Source organism: Polypterus senegalus, chromosome 8, assembly GCF_016835505.1.
Source record: "Polypterus senegalus isolate Bchr_013 chromosome 8, ASM1683550v1, whole genome shotgun sequence".
Lineage (NCBI taxonomy): Eukaryota > Metazoa > Chordata > Cladistia > Polypteriformes > Polypteridae > Polypterus > Polypterus senegalus.
In genome coordinates, this window is record NC_053161.1 from 89,294,183 (window position 1) to 89,315,936 (window position 21,754).

Consider the following 21,754-nt stretch of genomic DNA (forward strand, 5'->3'; position numbering starts at 1 on the left):
GTGTGCTTTGAAAGATAGAGTGCTGTCAAGGGTGGCACTCAAGCTCTTAGCCTCAGGAGAAGGAGAAACTATAGAAACATCAACTATCAAAGAAAAACTGTCAATTCTAGTGAGTGTGGATTTAGTGCCAATGAGGAGGACCTCAGTTTTATCATTATTTAGTTGGAGAAAACTGGACGAGAACCACACATTTATTTCAGCAAGACAATCATAGAGAGTGAAGGGAGAAAGGACAGAATTAGCCTTGGTAGATAAACACAGTTGGGTGTTATTAACATAGCAATGAAACTGAACACCAAATCTCCTAAAAACTATTTCCAAGTGTTAGAAAGTAGATAATAAATAAACAAGGGCCCAAAATAGAGCCTTAGGGAACACCACTAGTGACTGCAGTGTGTTGTGATGTAAAATTCTTAACTTGAACAAACTGTGTACAACCAGAGACATATGAAGCGAATCAAGTGTAGTAAATACCACTGATTGCAATAGAGGCTAATTTATCAAACAAAATGCTATGAGATACTGAACCAAAGGCCACACTCAGGTCAAGTAAAATCAGAATGGTCAACAGCCCAGAGTCAGCAGCTGTTAACAGTTTGTTAAGTGATTTTAACCAAAGCTGTCTCTGTATTGTAGAAAGGGTGGAAACCAGACTGAAACAGTTCAAATAAATCATTATCAGTAAGATAAGCATGTACCTGTGCAGCTACTGACTTTGAAATTGGTCTAAACTTATTCAGATTATTGGGACCAGCACTAGGTTTATTTTAAATGGGAATTAAAGTAGGAAGCGTAAAGAACAAAAAGGAGTTTAAGCAAGACCTACCAGAAGCAAAATTAGAATTTTGGTAGTACACTTGCTGATGGTATCAGCTGGTGATTTTAAATTAAAGTAATTCATGAAAATATCACATTGTGCAGTGGAGTAAAGGTGAGGTTAAATGGCATTAGGTGGCTGTAAAACCTTATTAGCAGCAGAAAATAAAGCTCTAGAATTCTATTCACTTAACCTCTACTGTTGCGCATAATAAGCTGATTTGGCAGTGGAAAGAGAGCCCTTATAATAAAGTAAATGCTCATAGTACATTTGTTTATGTTCAGCAGACCCTGTCTTAAAAAGAGACGTACAAAAAGACAGTCTTTAGCTTTAAGCTGGTGCGGCTCAGCTGTGTACTAAGGGGCAGAGCAAGTAAAAGTAACAGACTGCGATTTTAAAGGAAGAGAAAGTAAAAGTAACAGACTGCGATTTTAAAGGAAAAAGATTATCCAATAGACTATGTAATCCATCATTGTAATGGGAAACTTGATCATCAGTTGTGAGTAGATTATCTTTGCATAAGAGATCAGTTTCACTGCACAGAGTAGGCAAGTAAGTATTCTTAATATTGTGAAATATAATAAAGTGATATTGCTTAGGTTTGGATCGTGTTAAATTAACATAAAAGGATATTTGCTTATGGTCAGATATGGGCAGATCAGATGCAGTACTGCTGAGAGGAGTTACACCAGTGCAACAAACAACATCAAGATTATGACCTTTACAATGTACTGCTGTAAGCCAAAACTGTCACAAGAAGATGTAAAATTCACAATAAGAGAGTTAACATTATCCATATGCATATTAAAATCACCCACCAAAATAACATTAGACGACATGGTACAGACATAAGTTAAAAAGCTTGAAACTTCATTTAAAAAGTCCTTATTAGGTTTAGATGGTCAATAAATAATGGCTCGTCAAGTAGGAGTGGGCTTATTGATTTGTAGAACAATGGACTCCAATGAGGTGTTTACAGGCAAAGCCACAGAAGATACATTCCACCTATCATTGTAAATTATTGTGGGATCAACCCCTCTACCAGAGGCTTGAGGCTGACATACCCTTGGGGCACAACATGATTCAGATGTAAGAAGTCATTAGGCTGCTGCCAAGTTTCAACAAGACACTTAAAATCATACTAACAATTGTCCAAAAGATCACAAACTAAAAAACCCTTATTCATAAGTGAACAAATGTTAAAATGTCCAATAGCAATACTGTTTACATCAGCCCTAACGTTAACCGACCTAGCTGGCTTCACTAGCACACTGCAATCAGCGGCCCAGCCACACTTCCTTGAGCACTGCTGGTTAGAAGACTAAAAGGACCATATTGGGTTTGTGCCATTGACGTTAAAGTACTGTCAGGATTTATGATGAATATATCTCCGATGGACCTGATGAATAATGTCCAAGTGACAGTACAATTCTAGGGGTGGCTCAGCACAGTAAAATAATAGCCAGTAAAGTTCACCTGCCATGTACTGGAGTTAGGGTGTGACAGAATAGAGTAGCTGAGAAAATATCAACCAGGCAATAATAATTCAGAAACACATGACATGAAGAAATGCAGCAGCCAGATATGTCCACAGGTAATCCAAATAGCCCGATGATAAATTGTACTATATCACTCTATTATAAAAGAAAATCTTGAGACGAGACTATTGCCAAGACATTTTTTCAAGTTCCGCCCTCCGCTCAACCATTTATGGTTAACAGCCCACGCCCTCAGACTTCTCACCTCTCATTCATGTGAATGCTTTTGTCAGACACAGTTCCTGAGCTCTCAGTTCTTATAAATTTTTATGTTTTCTTCTCTTTAAATTCCCAATAAAAGAAAGACATATTATGTCCAAATCTTACTGAAGAAATTCACCCCGAAGGGTTATCAACAGAAGAAATGAGTACACGGGCACTCCTAGCATTGAGAAACAATGAAGTCAAATGAATTAACACAAAATTGTTGATCGGTTACACGGCAAATTGGTTAAATGCGTATCAATAGACTATGCTGAAACAGTTCATAAAAACATCAACTTAAATATCCCGTAGAATATCTACAACCGTTAACACCATCTGGGGCCTCATGTATAAAGCTGTGTGTAGAACTCGCACTATAACATGGCGTAAGCACAAAAGCCGAAATGTGCTTACGCACAGAAAAATCCAGATGCAGGAATCTGTGTGTACTCCAACTTCCACGTTCTTCTGCTACATAAATCATACATAAAACATACATAAATAAGACACAATGTTTCTCCAGATATCAAGAGTGAGCCTGATATGGCCGTGCAATATGTAACAAAGAGAAAGGAAAAGATAGGTGCCATCTCCGGGCATGGAAACCACTCGGTAAGAGACAGTTCTTTGATCAATGGTGATCACCTCGATAGACATGTTAATGCGGGTACGTTTGGAATGATAAAGGAAATGGGTACCTGAACAATGTAAAGTAAGTCTAAAATACCTACACAATAACTATAATCGTAATAAATGAACAATAAAACAGCGGAGAAGCCGTGGATTAAATAAAAAGGCTGTAGTTATCAGCAGGGGCGTGAATCCGTGGCGAAGCAAGGAAGGGAATGTAGAGACTGGAGCGACGGACGGCCTTATGTAGGCAGGCAGCCAACAACGTGGGAGGCGTTGGGATGGGGACCCAATGCGCCTCACACGGTGACTGAGCTGCAGGCTATGGACGTATATATGTACATAAGTAGGATTCAGTTAGCGTTGGGAACCCGCGTACCAAATTTCTTGAAGATGGGCCAATAAGTAACAAAGACTGTTGAAAACTTCAATATGGCGGCTGACAGTGGCGTCATACCACCGAAATAAGTACGTAAATTGGTTTCGGTTAGCGCAGGGAAGTCGCCTACCAAATGTCGTGAAGATGGGGCCATAAATAAGAAAGTTCAACATGACAGACATTATTGACCATTATGACCGTTACACGTAGAATTTCGAAATGAAACCTGCTTAACACTAGAATTACCAGAGCCTACGAAAAAACTCGTAATTCCGTCCCACCTTAAACTGCTTCTTAAATCCCTTCACACCTCTCCGCCAGCGCCCTTTGTCTTCTAAATGTGCTGATAAAGAGAAGCCGGCTATTCCATCCCCCCACCAATTTAGAACGTGCACGAACTTCTCTCAGCTCATGCCTTGATTGAGTATCTGGGAGTGAAGTGGAGTTTTAGAGTGAAATAATAGATCGTTGTTTGGAACACACGCATTTCATGTCTGTTCCGTTTCTACAGTAATCTGTGTCAACACATTGTTAAAACAGAAACTTTTTTATATTCTAGTAGTAGATGACAAAATGTAGGCATAAACTATATAATGTATGAAGCCTGAAGTCCAAATAGCAAAGAAACATTTTCACAAGAATAACACAATTGCACTTTTATTCAAACATATAACTGCAGAAAGAAAAAGCCGCCTTAACATGCGACATTGACACCAGTTTACTATAACTGACTCTGTGGTTCAATAGATACAGCCCCCGCTTGGGAATCACGGGTTCGATCCTGCGCCCCTCCCTTTTGAGAAGTAAACTGTTCTTAGTCTTACTGTTTTAGAATAAAAACATACATTTGATTTCAGTCTGTAACAGCCGGTGCAATTTATGATCTTTGTAAAGGTTAGCTTTTTTTTTTTTTTTATTCACTTTTCACTCTCTCAGTCGCGTTCAGAATCAATCCATACAACCCCATCTGACACGGCTGTTTTCACTAAAGACGCGCTATAGCTCTGCAGTGTACCACGATGCATACTAACGCCCCGGTTCTGACACACAACGCTGGCGAAGCTGCCTTCTTCGTATCTCACCGTCACTTGCTTTTCTTTTTATTAAGTTTTATTGAGTGTCCCTGCCAGTCCCCGCATGTTGCTGTATGCTTTTTCTTTTGCACCCAGGACATGCAGAAGAAAGAATGGTAAAGACCAACTTCGGCGCTATATGCAATCATCAGACACTCCCCATCTGCCCGTGTCGTTCAAACACAGGAACATATATTGGTGTAAAAGTATAACAAAAGTGCACTTTTATTCAAGTGCACTTTTTCCATCGCCTTTTCCTGTAAGAAGCAGTGTACACACTTCTCTCTATGCTGTGGTTTCTATTACACACCTGAAAGAAAGAGACAATACATATGAACATATCCAGCATACAGCAACATGCGGGACTGGCAGGAACACTCAATAAAACTGAATAAAAAGAAAATCAAGTGACGGTGAGATATGAAGAAGACAGCTTCGCCAGCGCCTGTGTGTCAGAACCGGTGGGGGCGTTAGTATGCATCGTGGTACAGCACAGAGCTATAGCGTCTGTATTCTGTTTCTTTTGTACTCCAGGGCACGCAGAGGAGAGAATAGTAAAGAGCAGTAAGTTCGGCGCTATATGCAATCATCAGACACTCTCCATCTGCCCGTTGTTTTGTTATACTTTTCAATACTTTTATACTGCTCAAACGGGCATGCTCAAAAAATACACGTGTAATGCCACGAAAAGTGCACGCAGACACTTCATTTCGCAAACAAAACAAGTGCACTTTTATTCAAAACTACCTGTATAACCGAAGAAAAAGAAAGCAAGATACAGTAGGCGATTGATACGACATCTTGCATGGTGCAATGCTAAGAAGTGAAGATTTTCATTCCGTGCTATATAAAATCATCACATTCAAATATTAACAGTTCCCACACACCCAAGGACCGTCCTTCCTACATTTACGACACGTGTACTTGTTGCCGTGTACACACCTCTCTGTGCTATGGTTTCTATTACACTGAATGAGCACCTGACACTGTACTTTCTTCCCTGGGGAAGGTCCGCATCAGAGAATTTCCAGTTCCTGCATAAATTCACACCCGATCTGACGCTGTTCGTTTTCAAATAATATTGCATTAGTGCGATTATATTTTCACATATATTGTCTTTCTTTCAGGTGTGTAATAGAAACCACAGCATAGAGAGAAGTGTGTACACTGCTTCTTACAGGAAAAGGCGATGGAAAAAGTGCACTTGAATAAAAGTGCACTTTTGTTATACTTTTACACCAATATATGTTCCTGTGTTTGAACGACACGGGCAGATGGGGAGTGTCTGATGATTGCATATAGCGCCGAAGTTGGTCTTTACCATTCTTTCTTCTGCATGTCCTGGATGCAAAAGAAAAGCATACAGCAACATGCGGGACTGGCAGGAACACTCAATAAAACTGAATAAAAGAAAAGCAAGTGACGGTGAGATACGAAGAAGGCAGCTTCGCCAGCGTTTGTGTGTCAGAACCTTGGGGCGTTAGTATGCATCGTGGTACACTGCAGAGCTATAGCGCGTCTTTAGTGAAAACAGCCGTGTCAGATGGGGTTGTATGGATTGATTCTGAACGCGACTGAGAGAGTGAAAAGTGAATAAAAAAAAAAAGCTAACCTTTACAAAGATCATAAATTGCACTGGCTGTTACAGACTGAAATCAAATGTATGTTTTTATTCTAAAACAGTAAGACTAAGAACAGTTTACTTCTCAAAGGGAGGGGCGCAGGATCGAACCCGTGACCCCTTGATTCCCAAGCAGGGGCTGTATCTATTGAACCACAGAGTCAGTTATAGTAAAGAGGTGTCAATGTCGCATGTTAAGGCGGCTTTTTCTTTCTGCAGTTATATGTTTGAATAAAAGTGCAATTGTGTTATTCTTGTGAAAATGTTTCTTTGCTATTTGGACTTCAGGCTTCATACATTATATAGTTTATGCCTACATTTTGTCATCTACTACTAGAATATAAAAAAAGTTTCTGTTTTAACAATGTGTTGACACAGATTACTGTAGAAACGGAACAGACATGAAATGCGTGTGTTCCAAACAACGATCTATTATTTCACTCTAAAACTCCACTTCACTCCCAGATACTCAATCAAGGCATGAGCTGAGAGAAGTTCGTGCACGTTCTAAATTGGTGGGGGGATGGAATAGCCGGCTTCTCTTTATCAGCACATTTAGAAGACAAAGGGCGCTGGCGGAGAGGTGTGAAGGGATTTAAGAAGCAGTTTAAGGTGGGACGGAATTACGAGTTTTTTCGTAGGCTCTGGTAATTCTATTGTTAACTTTTGTAAGTAAGCTGTAAGGAATGAGCATGCCAAATTTCAGCCTTCTACCTACATGGGAAGTTGGAGAATTAGTGACGTTGAAAAGTTCAATATGGCGGCTGACAGTGGCGTCATACCACCGAAATAAGTATGTACATTGGTTTCGGTTAGCTCGGGAAGCCGCCTACCAAATTTCGTGAAGATGGGGCCATGAATAAGAAAGTTCAACATGGCGGACGTTGTTGGCCGTTATAACCGTTATGCGTAGAATTTCGAAATGAAACCTGCTTAACTTTTGTAAGTAAGCTGTAAGGAATGAGCCTGCCAAATTTCAGCCTTCTAACTACACGGAAAGTTGGAGAATTAGTGACGTTTGCAAAAATTCAATATGGTGGCCGACAGTGGCGTCATACCACCGAAATAAGTACGTACATCGGTTTTGGTTAGCGCAGGGAAGCCACCTACCAAATTTCGTGAAGATGGGGTCAGCCTTCCACCTACACGGGAAGTTGGAAAATTAGTGACGTTGGAAAGTTCAATATGGTGGCTGACAGTGGCGTCATACCATCGAAATAAGTACGTACATCGGTTTTGGTTAGCGCAGGGAAGCCACCTACCAAATTTCGTGAAGATGGGGCCATAAATAAGAAAGTTCAACATGGCGGACGTTGTCGACTGTTATCGACTGTTATGACCGTTACGTGTAAAATTTCGAAATGAAACCTGCTTAACTTTTGTAAGTAAGCTGTAAGGAATAAGCCTGCCAAATTTCAGCCTTCTAACTACATGGGAAGTTCGAGAATTAGTGATGAGTGAGTGAGTGAGTGAGTGAGTAAGTGAGGGCTTTGCCTTTTATTAGTATAGATATATATTGGCGTAGCTGTCACTGCAGTCAGTGCTTTTCTTTCCCCAAGTAACCAATCGCCACACAATCAGCTCTGTAATAGAAGTTAAGCCATCTGTAAGCTTAGCACCAATTCTTCAAAACGTTTAAGGAACATTGAAATATCTTCGTAGTACATGTTTAATTATTCTATCCTTAACGACACTCCCAGTGAAGAATATAGATTATTTAAATGAAGTTAAAGTTTTATCTGTATAATTTAATAAACATTTTGCTGCATTTCACCTTAAAAATGATATCGTCATCATATGTAAATACGCGCTTTATAAAGTGGCTCAGGTTGTGCGATATTATAACTATAGTGAAAGTTTACAGTAGGGTGATTGTACTTATAAGTACAAACAGTTCTACAAGGTGCCATTGATTGAGTGCATTTAAAGTTCTTGGGATGAAACTGTTTCTGAACCGCGAGGTCTGTACAGGAAAGGCTTTAAAACGTTTTGCAGTGGCTGAGACAGCGTGTCCTTGAAGCTGTATTTCGATAATTCTCTTTCCGATCAGCTGCTGCTGTGATTCACACTAAGATACAGTGATATAAATACTCCGAGTGGTGCAGTGAGAGTAATATGGAAAAAGATGATCCGCTGTGGCAACTCCTAACGGGAGGAGCTGAAAGAAGAAGAAGAAGAAGAAGAAGAAGAAGAAGGAGAAGTGAGAGTAACAACACTAAAGCAGTTATGGCATTTGGAATACTATGGCTGTTCCCTGGACCATCATATTGTTACAAGTTAATTACAATCAGATGCATTACACTAATAAACAATATGCGATTAGTTTCAGTGTATTTATAAGGCCGCGTTAGGAAAATAATGAGTAACCACACAGGAACAGTACCATTCCTTTGACGCTGAGTGACGCCAGTCTGCAAAACCAAGCGGAGAACTTGCGTACAACAAGGCATGAGGTATCGTGGAAAAGTGCGTGGCTTTACGCCAAGTGTAGGTTTTATACATCGCGATTTGAATGTGGAAAAGTTCTTACGCAACATTTCTGTGCGTACGCACCATTTATACATGAGGCCCCTGGTCTTTCACTGGCCGAATTATTGTTGAAAGAAGGTTGTATCGTAATGCTATTGCATAATTTATGTATAAGTGATGAGCTATGCAATAGGACAAGATTAGTTTTATTCAAAATTGATTTAACAATTCTGACATGTAAAATTTTAACAGGTGACAAGAAAGGTACTGTAGTACATCTTCCGTGGATAACATTAGGCACCAGAGTAGATCTTGATATGCCAATAATATTAAAACGTTTACAGTTTCCCATTAGAATAGTTTTTGCTATGACAATTAACAAATCATAGGGACAAACATTTGAAAAAATCAACCTATTTATTAGAGAGAAAGAAACGATATTCAGTTATATGTTGCATTGTCACGATGTAACTCCAAACACGGAATCAAAATTCAATGCGATGTTGAGGAAAAATTAATTCCAAATATTATTTTAACTTAAGTTTTACAGTAAAATTGCAAGTTTAAAAAGTATTTGTATGTTAATTTCAAAGCCAAACAGAAAGAAAACGCATAACGCAACAAATACCTCTAACACAACATGAAACATAATTTTTACTATTTTACTATTTTTTACTATGGTTAATTACTCACTGTAATGTATAATAGTTAGGTCTATTATACATACACTGTGTGCACAATTATTAGGCAAGTGAGTATTTTGACCATATCATCATTTTTATGCGTATATTCCAACTCCAAGCTGTATTAACTTGAATGCTTATTGGATTTAAGCACGTCAGGTGATGTGTATTTGTGTAATGAGGGAGGGTGTGGCCTAAGGAGATCAACACCCTATATCAAGGTGTGCAGAATTATTAGGCAGCTAGTTTTCCTCAGGCAAAATGGGCCAAAAAAGAGATTTAACTGACGCTGAAAAGTCAAAAATTGTAAAAAGTCTTTCAGAGGGATGCAGCACTTTTGGAATTGCTAAGATATTGGTGTGTGATCACAGAACCATCAAACATTTTGTTGCAAATAGTCAACAGGGTCGCAAGAAACGTGTTGAGAACAAAAGACGCAAATTAGCTGCCAAAGATTTGAGAAGAATCAAACGTGAAGCTACCAGGAACCCATTATCCTCCAGTACTTTCATATTCCAGAGCTGCAACCTACCTGGAGTGCCCAGAAGTACAAGGTGTTCAGTGCTCAAAGACATGGCCAAGGTAAGGAGGGCTGAAACCCAACCACCACTGAACAAGAAACATAAGTTGAAACGTCAAAACTGGGCCAAGAAATATCTGAAGACAGATTTTTTTCAAAGGTTTTATGGACCGATGAGATGAGAGTGACTCTTGATGGACCAGATGGATGGACCTGTGGATCAGTAATGGGCACAGAGCTCCACTCCAACGTGGAGGTGGGGTACTGGTATGAGCTGGTATTTTTAAAGATGAGCTAGTTGGACCTTTTGCATTGAAGATGAACTCAAAATCAACTCCCAAACCTACTGCCAGTTTTTCGAAGACACTTTCTTCAAACAGTGATACAGGAAAAAGACCATGATTTTTATGCAGGCCAATGCTCCATCACTTGCATCGAAGTTCTCCACTGCGTGGCCAGCCAGTAAAGGCCTTAAAGATGAAGGAATAATGACATGGCCCCCCTTCCTCATCTGACCTAAACCCTATTGAGAACTTGTGGGCACTTCTTAAACGCTAGATTTACGGGGGAGAAAAACAATACACCTCTCTGAAGAGTGTCTGGGAGGCTGTAGTCACTGCTCCACAAAAAGCTGATCGTCAACAGATCAAGAAACTGACAGACTCCATGAATGGAAAGGCTTATGACTGTTATTGGAAAGAAGGGTGGCTATATTGGTCATTGATTGATTGATTGATTTTTTGAAATGTCAGAGATGTTTATTTGTAAATTTTGAGGTGTTTGTTTATTATTCTCACTATAACAGATGAAAATAAACAAGTGAGATGGGAAAATTTTCATTTTTCCTTTAGTTGCATAATAAATCTGCACATTAATAGTTGCCTAATAATTGTGCGCACATATGTGTTCCCCTGATAATGTTCACACTCACATTTCCGTTGTGAAACATTCAGGTTTTTGGTTTATTAACATTTTGGATTGACTGATAGCACTGTGTTTGTTCCATATTAAAATTAATCCTCAAAAATACAACTTGCCTAATAATTCTGCACTCCCTGTATTGTGAAAGAACAAGTCTCAACACTCTTAAAAAAGGTTTGGGGCAGCCACCCGTATATTGTTCCTAGCTGCAAAGGATTAAATTTGACACAGCAATGTTGCTTGTTTGAGTTCCCACACTGAACTAAACTAGTTAGCCAAGCTGGAGGATTTTATATTCTGTAACCCGGAAGTGACGTCAGTCTGGGTGCCGCAACAGGAAGTGACATCAGTTCAGGCAGGTTTTCCCTTATTTAAACTGCAGAAATAACAGACAAAGGTTTAGAGCACCCCGCCACCCCCTAGCCTGGCGGGTAATCATCTCCACTTGGTCCCTTCAGCTCGCTCCTAGTTGCACGTGTGTGACACGCCCCCTCAGCCCAGACCCAGCGGGTCAGGCGTACCTCTGCTCGTGAGGTCGTGGCACCGGGAAAGGGCATCAGCATTGGCCTGCAGCAGACCTCGACGATAAACGACTGAAAACTTATAAGGCTGTAGGTCCAAAAACCACCTCGTGACTCGTGGATTCGAATCCCTGTGTAACGCCATCCACTGTAATGGTGCATGGTCAGTCACCAGGGTGAATTCCCGACCCAGGAGGTAGTACCTCAGCTGCGTAATCGGCCATTTAATCGCCACAGCCTCCCGCTCCACTGCTGCATACCTGGTCTCTCGGTCCAACAGTTTCCGACTCAGGTCCATAACGGGGTGTTCCACTCCATCGATACTTTGGCTCAGCACGGCACCAAGACCTGTATCCGAAGCATCCGTCTGGAGAATGAAAGGCAAAGTAAATTCAGGTGCCTTCAAAATAGGAGATGACGTAAGGGCCTGCTTAAGGTCACTAAATGCAGCGTCAGTATTATCATCCCAAACCATGTGGTTAGGTTTTCCCTTCTTTGTCAGATTTGTCAAGGGCGTTGCTCTCTCGGAAAACCAGGGTACAAACCAGCGATAGTAACCCGCTAAGCCGAGAAATGCTTGTACCTGCCGCTTGGTTATCGGACGGGGCCAATTTACTATGGTATCTATTTTGGAGCATTGTTGTTTGACCATACCCCGGTCCACTAGGTAACCTAAATATTTGGCTTCGACTAATCCAAAATAGCATTTCTTTGGATTAATACGAAGTCCGGCATTCGCTAGTGTCCGTAATACAGCATCAACCTGCAGTAGATGTTCCAAACCATGCGCTGGAATAGATGACAACGTCATCCAAGTAGGCAGCACTGTACGAATTATGGGGTTGGAGCACTTTGTCCACCAGACGTTGGAAGGTAGCGGGTGCCCCATGTAATCCGAATGGAAGTACATGATACTGCCAGTGTCCGCTAGGAGTGCTAAACGCAGTCTTTTCCTTTGCGGAATCCGTTAAGAGAACCTGCCAGTACCCCTTTGTCATATCAAGAGTAGTCAAAAATTTGGCATGTCCTAGCCGCTCAAGGAGGTCATCCACTCGTGGCATCGGATAGACGTCGAATTGGGAGACTTGGTTAAGCCGATGGAAGTCATTGCAAAACCTCCAACTTCTGTCTGGCTTTTTGACCAACACAACAGGACTGGACCAGGGACTAAAACTTTCCTCTATCACACCTAGATCCAGCATTCGTTTGATTTCCAACTCCACTTCTGCCTTTTTTGCTTCGGGAATCCGATATAGGCGTTCTCTGACTATAACCCCTGGTTTCGTCACTATGTCAACCAGAGAGGTTCATCCAGGAATTTCGCTCTCTACCTCTGGGATAGACAGGATAACTGCTTCGAGCTCCTGTCGTTGTTGGCGAGTCAAATCATCACCGAAGTTAAGGTAATGAGCGAAGAGTGAGCAGGGCTGTCCGGAGGAGAGATCGGGATACCTTTCTTTCCATGGTTTCAGCAAATTGACATGATAAATCCGCTCTTTAGGTCGATGATTAGGTTGGATAATTAAATAATCAACCAGACCCTTCCTCTACTTAACTTCTTATGGGCCTTGCCAATGAGCCAGTAATTTGGAGTGTGAGGTAGGAACCAATACCATGACACGATCCCCCGCATGGAACTCCTGAAGAGATGTGCCACGGTTGTAACAACGAGCCTGGGCTGCTTGCGCCTTCTCCATGTGAGAATGTAGGATAGGTCTAATTTTTGCAAATCTATCACGTAATTGTGCGATATATTCAAGTATATTTACAGAGGGAAGGACCTCCTCTTCCCATCCTTCTTTTAATATATCCAATAAACCCCAGGGTTGTCGTCCATACAATAATTCAAAGGGTGAGAACCCAATGGAGGCTTGTGGGACTTCCCGGTAAGCAAAAAGGACGAGGGGGAGGAGCTGATCCCAGTTCCTTCCGTCCTCATTGACTACTTTGCGTTACATCTGCTTGAGAGTTTGATTAAACCTCTCAACTAGACCATCTGTTTGAGGATGATATACAGAGGTCTTTAAATATTTTATTTTCAGTAACTTTGCTGTCTCCTGAACGTCTCCAAGGTAAATGGAGTCCCTTGATCCGTCAGGATTTCTTTAGGAATTCCGACTCACGCAAATACTCCTAACTCCCGTGCGATATTTTTGGAAGTGGCTGAGCGTAATGGAACAGCTTCAGGGTGGCATAATCCACCAGGACCATTATATATTTATGTCCTCTGGCTGAAGGCTCTAGGGGTCCCACCAGGTCGACCCCGATACGTTCAAATGGGACATCAATTAGTGGTAAAGGGATTAGAGGAGCACGGTCCTGTCAAAGAATCTGTCGTAATTGACAGTCTGGACAGGACATGCAAAAACGGCAGACCTCCTCATTAATCCCAGGCCAAAAAAATCGGAGCTCGATTTGCTCTAAAGTTTTCTCAGGACCCAGATGGGCTCCCAGGAGGTGGGTATGAGCTAGTTCACAGACTTGTCGCCGGTAAGTCCGTGGAACTAAAAGCAGTGACCTTACCTCTCCTTCATGATCTGCCACCCGATATAAAAGGTCATTATTTAATACAAAGTGGGGACCTTGTGCCATGGGATGTGTTGTGCGCTGGTCATCTACCAAGACAACTGCACTTTTCACAAATTTAAGGGAGTCGTCGTTACATTGCTCCCTTTTAAATGAAGCCGGTATCTGTCTAAACTGAAATTTCAGACGACTGAGGTGATCAGACTTGACCTCAAGGGGCATGGTTTCAGACTGGGCCGGCACAGTGCTTGGAGATGACGTATCGCTCTGCGATGGTCTGGCTGTTTCCACATCAATCTCTAAGCCCGCATTCTGCTCCCCTACCAGCTGTGTACATGGCGTGGAGGTAGCTGAGGACGCAGAATCAGCGTCCATAACAAGACCTAGAGTTTTTGTAGGGATAGCGATTATTTTGCCCCAGTTTTTATCAGACCAATCTCTACCCAGTATCAAAGGGAAAGGAGAATTGTCGTGCACCGCCACTATTATTTTTTTTACAACACCGTTTTGGCAGATGTAGCAGCGGGCAGACTCTTACAATCGGACGTCACCATGAATACAGGTTAGACGGGTCTTTATTTTTAACTTTTGTCATGGCAAAACTAAATGGCGAGCAACAATGGTAATGTTACTGCCAGAGTCAAATAAAGATGGTACTTTAAAGCCATTGACTAGCGCTTCTCCCGTATGAGAAAAGGCCAAAGGATTAGCAGGAGCACTCTGCCCCTCGTTCTGCATCTCTCCACAGACCCTCGTGTCACCTCGCGAAGCCCTCCGCTATGCACTGGAGTTTTCCAAAGCATGTTCCGCAATGTAAGAAAAAGACCCTAATTTAGTGGCACAACTCCCTCTGGGTTCACAGGGATTCCGTTCTGGATCTCCCAAGTAGGTTTCCTCCCTCAAGGTGTTAATTATCCCCAGGAGGGTGATCATGTTATTGTATGATTGTCCCCAAGTCAGCTGGGCGAGTTTAGTGGGTAAGCCATTTATTATTATTGCACAGACCACCTTTTCCACAATGTTTCAGGCATTTTTATTATATTGCCGTAGCCAACACCCGACTTTTGCCCAAAGTTTCATGGCCTGTCCTTTGAGAGATTCTTCTGGGTTGTACTCCCAATTTATTATTTCCCTCACCTGCCGACCCAGGGCACCCCCACCCTTTCCAAAGAAATTTTTCTTTGTGGGTTTCTCTGGGTCGGTCCCTATCCTCAGGAACCCATAATAGGTCTCCACTGTGTTCCTTTCAGAACCTGGCCCTTGTCTGTAGGTCTTCTGCCTACGCTCCCAGGTTCTCTTTAACACTAGAATAACCAGAGCCTACGAAAAAACTCGTAATTCCGTCCCACCTTAAACTGCTTCTTAAATCCCTTCACACCTCTCCGCCAGCGCCCTTTGTCTTCTAAATGTGCTGATAAAGAGAAGCTAGGAGCAGCCGGCTATTCCATCCCCCCACCAATTTAGAACGTGCATGAACAGAAACTTTTTTTTAATATATATTTAATATATATTTCTAGTAGTAGATGACAAAATGTAGGCATAAACTATATAATGTATGAAGCCTGAAGTCCAAATAGCAAAGAAACATTTTCACAAGAATAACACAATTGCACTTTTATTCAAACATATAACTGCAGAAACAAAAAGCCGCCTTAACATGTGACATTGACACCAGTTTACTGTAACCGCCTCCGTGGTTCAATAGACTCAGGCCCCGCTTGGGAATCAAAGGGTCACGGGTTCGATCCTGCGCCCCTCCGTTTTGAGAAGTAAACTGCTCTTATTCTTACTGTTTTAGAATAAAAGCATACATTTGATTTCAGTCTGGAACTGCTGGTGCAATTTATGATCCTTGTAAAGGTTAGCTTTTTTATTCACTTTTCATTCTCTCAGTCGCGTTCAGAATCAATCCATACAACCCCATCTGACATGACTGTTTTTCACTAAAGACGCGCTATAGCTCTGCAGTGTACCGCGATGCATACTAACGCCCCGGTTCTGACACACAAACGCTGGCGAAGCTGCCTTCTTCGTATCTCACCGTCACTTGCTTTTCTTTTTATTCAGTTTTATTGAGTGTTCCTGCAACATGCGGGGACTGGCAGGAACACTCAATAAAACTGAATAAAAAAAAATCAAGTGACGGTGATCGAAGAAGGCAGCTTCGCCAGCGCCTGTGTGTCAGAACCGGTGGGGGCGTTAGTATGCATCGTGGTACAACGCAGAGCTATAGCGCCTGTATTCTGTTTCTTTTGTATTCCAGGGCACGCAGAGGAGAGAATAGTAAAGAGCAGTAAGTTCGGCGCTATATGCAATCATCAGACACTCCCCATCTGCCCGTTGTTTTCTTATACTTTTCAATACTTTTTATACTGCTCAAACGGGCATGCTCAAAAAATACACGTGTAATGCCACGAAAAGTGCACGCAGACACTTCATTTCGCAAACAAAACAAGTGCACTTTTATTCAAAACTACCTGTATAACCGAAGAAAAAAGAAAGCAAGTTACAGTAGGCGATTGATACGACATCTTGCATGGTGCAATGCTAAGAAGTGCAGATTTTCATTCCGTGCTATATGAAATCATCACATTCAAATATTAACAGTTCCCACACATCCAAGGACCGTCCTTCCTACATTTACGACCCGTGTACTTGTTGCCGTGTACACACCTCTCTGTGCTATGGTTTCTATTACACTGAATGAGCACCTCACACTGTACTTTCTTCCCTGGGGGAAGGTCCTGCATCAGAGAATTTCCAGTTCCTGCATAAATTCACACCCAATCTGACGCTGTTCGTTTTCAAATAATATTGCATTAGTGCGATTATATTTTCACATATATTGTCTCTTTCTTTCAGGTGTGTAATAGAAACCACAGCATAGAGAGAAGTGTGTACACTGCTTCTTACAGGAAAAGGCGATGGAAAAGTGCACTTGAATAAAAGTGCACTTTTGTTATACTTTTACACCAACATATGTTCCTGTGTTTGAGCGACACGGGCAGATGGGGAGTGTCTGATGATTGCATATAGCGCCGAAGTTACTGGTCTTTACCATTCTTTCCTCTGCATGTCCTGGAGTACAAAAGAAAAAGCATACAGCAACATGCGGGGACTGGCAGGAACACTCAATAAAACTGAATAAAAGGAAAAGCAAGTGACGGTGAGATACGAAGAAGGCAGCTTCGCCAGCGTTTGTGTGTCAGAACCCGTGTTAGTATGCATCGTGGTACACTGCAGAGCTATAGCGCATCTTTAGTGAAAACAGCCGTGTCAGATGGGGTTGTATGGATTGATTCTGAACACGACTGAGAGAATGAAAAGTGAATTAAAAAAAAAGCTAACCTTTACAAGGATCATAAATTGAACCGGCTGTTACAGACTGAAATCAAATGTATGCTTTTATTCTAAAACAGTAAGACTAAAAGCAGTTTACTTCTCAAAACAGAAGGGCGCAGAATCGAACTCGTGACCTTTTGATTCCCAAGCGGGGGCTGAGTCTATTGAACCACGGAGGAAGTTACAATAAACTACTGTCAATGTCGCATGTTAAGGCGGCTTTTTCTTTCTGCAGTTATATGTTTGAATAAAAGTGCAATTGTGTTATTCTTGTGAAAATGTTTCTTTGCTATTTGGACTTCAGGCTTCATACATTATATAGTTTATGCCTACATTTTGTCATCTACTACTAGAATATAAAAAAAGTTTCTGTTTTAACAATGTGTTGACACAGATTACTGTAGAAACGGAACAGACATGAAATGCGTGTGTTCCAAATAACGATCTATTATTTCCACTCTAAAACTCCACTTCACTCCCAGATACTCAATCAAGGCATGAGCTGAGAGAAGTTCGTGCACGTTCTAAATTGGTGGGGATGGAATAGCCGGCTGCTCCTAGTTTCTCTTTATCAGCACATTTAGAGAACAAAGGACGCTGGCGGAGAGGTGTGGAGGGATTTAAGAAGCAGTTTAAGGTGGGACGGAATTACGAGTTTTTTCGTAGGCTCTGGTAATTCTAGTGTTAAGGAGAACTGGGTCGGAACATACTCCAGATCCCCCCGACACACACCGTCAGATCCCAGCTCGGCAACACAAGGACGGTACTCTCCTACCTGATAGGTCATTGGTGGTCCATCACGATGATGTGTTGAGACATAATGTAGGTTCGGCTTCCGATTCCACCTAAAGTTGCTATCTTCTTAAAGTTGCACTTACTCATCTGTAGTTACATAATGTTAAAGGAGGGTGTGAACTGTGAACCACTGACATCAATATGACATAGTGCATGGATCATTGTCCAATCACATTAGATTAATAAAACCTAAAACAACACTAATCCGCTGCCAATAAATGTGGAACTGTCCGGGATGCAGAGAGCTGTGTCACCAAAAAATCAAAAAGCAACCAACTAAAGGGCAGCCTCAGGTCAACTGCTTGTCAAAAGATCATGGACTCACATACAATCTCATTTGGCCGGCGCTCGTCAGTCATGAAATATAGGTATTCACACAGATATTAAACAAATTTAAGTCGGAACCAATTTTTAATGGATTACCCGCTATATCCTAACACAGGGTCACAGAGGTCTGCAGGAGCCAATCCCAGCCAGTACAGGGTGCAAAGCAGGAAAAAATCCCCCAGCAGGGTGGCAGCCCACCACAGGGCACACACACCAGAGACAATTTAGGATTGCCAATGCACCTAACCTGCATTTCTTTGGACTGTGGGAGGAAACCGGAGCAACAGGAGGAAACTTACGCAGACAAGGGGAGAACATGCAAACTCCATGCACGAAAGACCGGGAAGCGAACCCAGGTCTCCTTACTATGAGGCAGCAGCGCTACCACTGCGCCACCGTGCCGCCCTTATACACATTTACTTCATGGTTATTTCACATTACCTAATTCATTTAAGTAGTTTTTTAAATATTTGAGGGGAGGGGGCACATTACAAACCACCACTGGAAGGGAAGATTGCAGAAATGTTCAACTGTCTGTCTGAAAGGGAAGGGGAACCCCAGAGTAGCAAAGTCACATAAAGTGGTGGATCACCTTGATAACAGGGCACAATCACTGGTACAGTGCCAATGTAGGACAATCAATTATTCTATAATGCACAGCTTTAGGGAATTAATAAGAAAGCTGTAGTACCAGTGAAAACCCACAAAAACATGAAGAGAATGTGAAAACTCCATACAGTCAGTAACTGGACTAGAATTTGAATCTGCCCACTGTGCCTTACTTGCATATAATAAAACATATTTAAAAAAAAAAAGGAAACTCCTGAACATTAAGCCCAACATACTTACTGAGAATAATTTTGATTGTGTCCTCCAGTTTCAGTATTATTCACACTGTAATATAATTAAATCTTATTAAATCTAAAACAAACAGACAAGGCAAGAATCAATTTGAAGAGGCTAACAGCAAAACGTCCCAAGTAGAATTATCCAAGGTCATATTTCTTCCTGGTGAATCTGCTCTTCAAAAAAGTAAATTCAATTGAGGTTCTGGTTATATGATAAAGTTTTACACTGAAAATCAGCAACGAAAATATTTTTGTTGTGACTTTGTTTGATCTTGTGAGAAATGTATTGCAAAAGAGATATACTCTCATTGCCAAGGTACTGTTTCAGTCAGAGTATCACATGTGGAATGGACACCATTTGAGGTGATTGTGTGAGCCTCCACATTCTTCTCTGTGTGCATGTCTTTTCTGTCCAATATAAAAATATGAAGACTCATATAAATTTAACTCCATCTGTCTCTCCACCTCCACCTCTATCCAAACCTGGTCTTTGACTTTTGTAGCTTTTTTAAGGTCCAGCAATGAGGCTAAACATTTCATCATCTTCTTAATTTGACATTTTATTGTATTTCTATTTATTCTAATTAAGACTTATTGCCCAACTGACTGTTCTTAAAATAATTTTTGTAGCTGACTTTTTCAAAGTAATGTATATGTGTATATCTAAATAGGTTACTTAAACCAATTTTTGAACCCTCATTACAGAGTTGCAAAGCAATTAAGCTAATCCACGCCTCAACAATACACAGGCTAAAAGACCTTTCTGAAGTTTGGGGCCCTGCATCTAAAGGTCACATTTCCTGTAATAATTTTGTTTATTGTTGGAATGTTTAGAATACCTACATCTTGTGATCATATCATATGCTCTGGGATGTATGCATTAGTTCTATAAAGTAAATGGAGCCAAGATCAAATAAAAATAACATGTTAGAAGGAGAATTATGAATTCTGTTCTAAACTTAGCTGGAAGACAATATTACCACTTAAGAACAAGAGTTACATGGTTGTAATTCTTAATAACAATCCAAGTGGCAGCATTTGATTCATTTGCAGTCTAGAAATAGAAAATAATCTCTGAATAAATCATTAGGAAATTATACTTGAAATAAACATGTTAATTAAATGTACTTTTACCATGCTTACTTGGAAAACACATTACATTTTGTCTATACAGTATTTTTAATTGCTTTGACTTGGTAAATTAACTATTCTTACACATTTGCCTTATTTTTTTAACACTGGTCTAATTTAAATATAACTAGTTTAAATAAATCTACTAATTCCTTAAAGATTTGTAATAAGAAACTAACTACTGGCAAGCAGACTCCAGCATGAATAATAAAGTTTTAATTAGGACATGTCAGACACCCAAATCCATTTGAAACCGAGCACACCTAGCAATTCTGCAAATGGTTCAGGTGGTCTTGATAAAAAAAATGAATAGATAAAATTGAGGAAATGCAGTCTTATGACCTCAAAAACAATAAAAATGTTTTGAATGTTTACATGTATCATTTGAGTAGTAGTTTGAATGCAGAAACAGCATAGTGTGTAATCAAATAAAAGGGCCTTTTACAGGCTCAATTAATCTACTTATTATCTGACCCTATCTTTAAAATAAATGGTGATGATTAATGTTTTTTTAATCACAAAGTTTCATTTCACTCAGCTTTGTCAACACAGTGATGCATCTTAAATTTTCCACAACAATGGTTTGGTGGCACACTAACACATTTACAGGCAGCCTGTGAACCTCTAGCATTATAATTTTAAATTCAATGCAATCCAGTGCCATTCAGGAAGTCTACATTTTTACTTTTAATGCTTACCTTGAATTCTGCATCTCCTTACATGGTCTAAAACCCTAACCCTAACCCTAAAACAACTTAATTAACAAAAAGTATTAAAAATGAGTTTATAATCAAATGTAATATTAAATGTTTCACAGTATACACTGGTGAAAATTACAATAAACTGACACTTAATTATGAGGTAAAAGAAAAGATTATGATAAGATAAAAATGTGATGTTTAGTTTGATAGAATATAATACCTAGGTCCTTCTTCTTCATGTTTATCTGTTTATTTCCATTGTCTGATAAATACAGCTGTGGTGCATCCAGAATCAGTAGGCTAATTTGTATGAAAAGTGTCATGAGAGATGAAATGATAGGATAACTCACCAAGAATGCCCAAAAGAAGTACCTTCAGTTGTATAGGCAATTAAATGACTTTGATATTGCCAAACCATTGGTCTGTGTGAGATCAGGTCACAAGCTTACGTACCGTATATACTCGAGTATAAGCCGACCCGAATATAAGCCGAGGTACCTAATTTTACCTGGAAAAACTGGAAAAACTTATTGATTCGAGTATAAGCCTAGGGTGTGAAATGTAGCAGCCACTGCTAAGTTTCAATAATCAAAATAAATACCAATAAAATTACTGTACTTTAATTGAGCACACAGCCTGGAATGAGTCTCACGGAGGCTGCACAGCACCACACAGAGCCCACAGCGGTTCTGTGGTTGTAGACCAAAC

General features: G+C 40.6%; 1 protein-coding gene across 13 annotated transcripts in view; it reads right to left on the reverse strand.

The window, feature by feature from the left end:
- LOC120534120 overlaps positions 1 to 21,754 on the reverse strand; it is a 62,157-nt gene that overhangs the window by 21,965 nt on the left and 18,438 nt on the right. For 8 of the 13 annotated variants that reach the window (XM_039761418.1, XM_039761421.1, XM_039761416.1 and 5 more), the window contains one exon: positions 19,216 to 19,260. The exons of the other annotated variants lie outside the window; for them this stretch is intronic. In XM_039761418.1, coding sequence (XP_039617352.1) covers positions 19,216 to 19,260 — 45 coding nt within the window. The remainder of the gene's footprint in view (positions 1 to 19,215; positions 19,261 to 21,754) is intronic. 13 annotated transcript variants of the gene reach the window in all.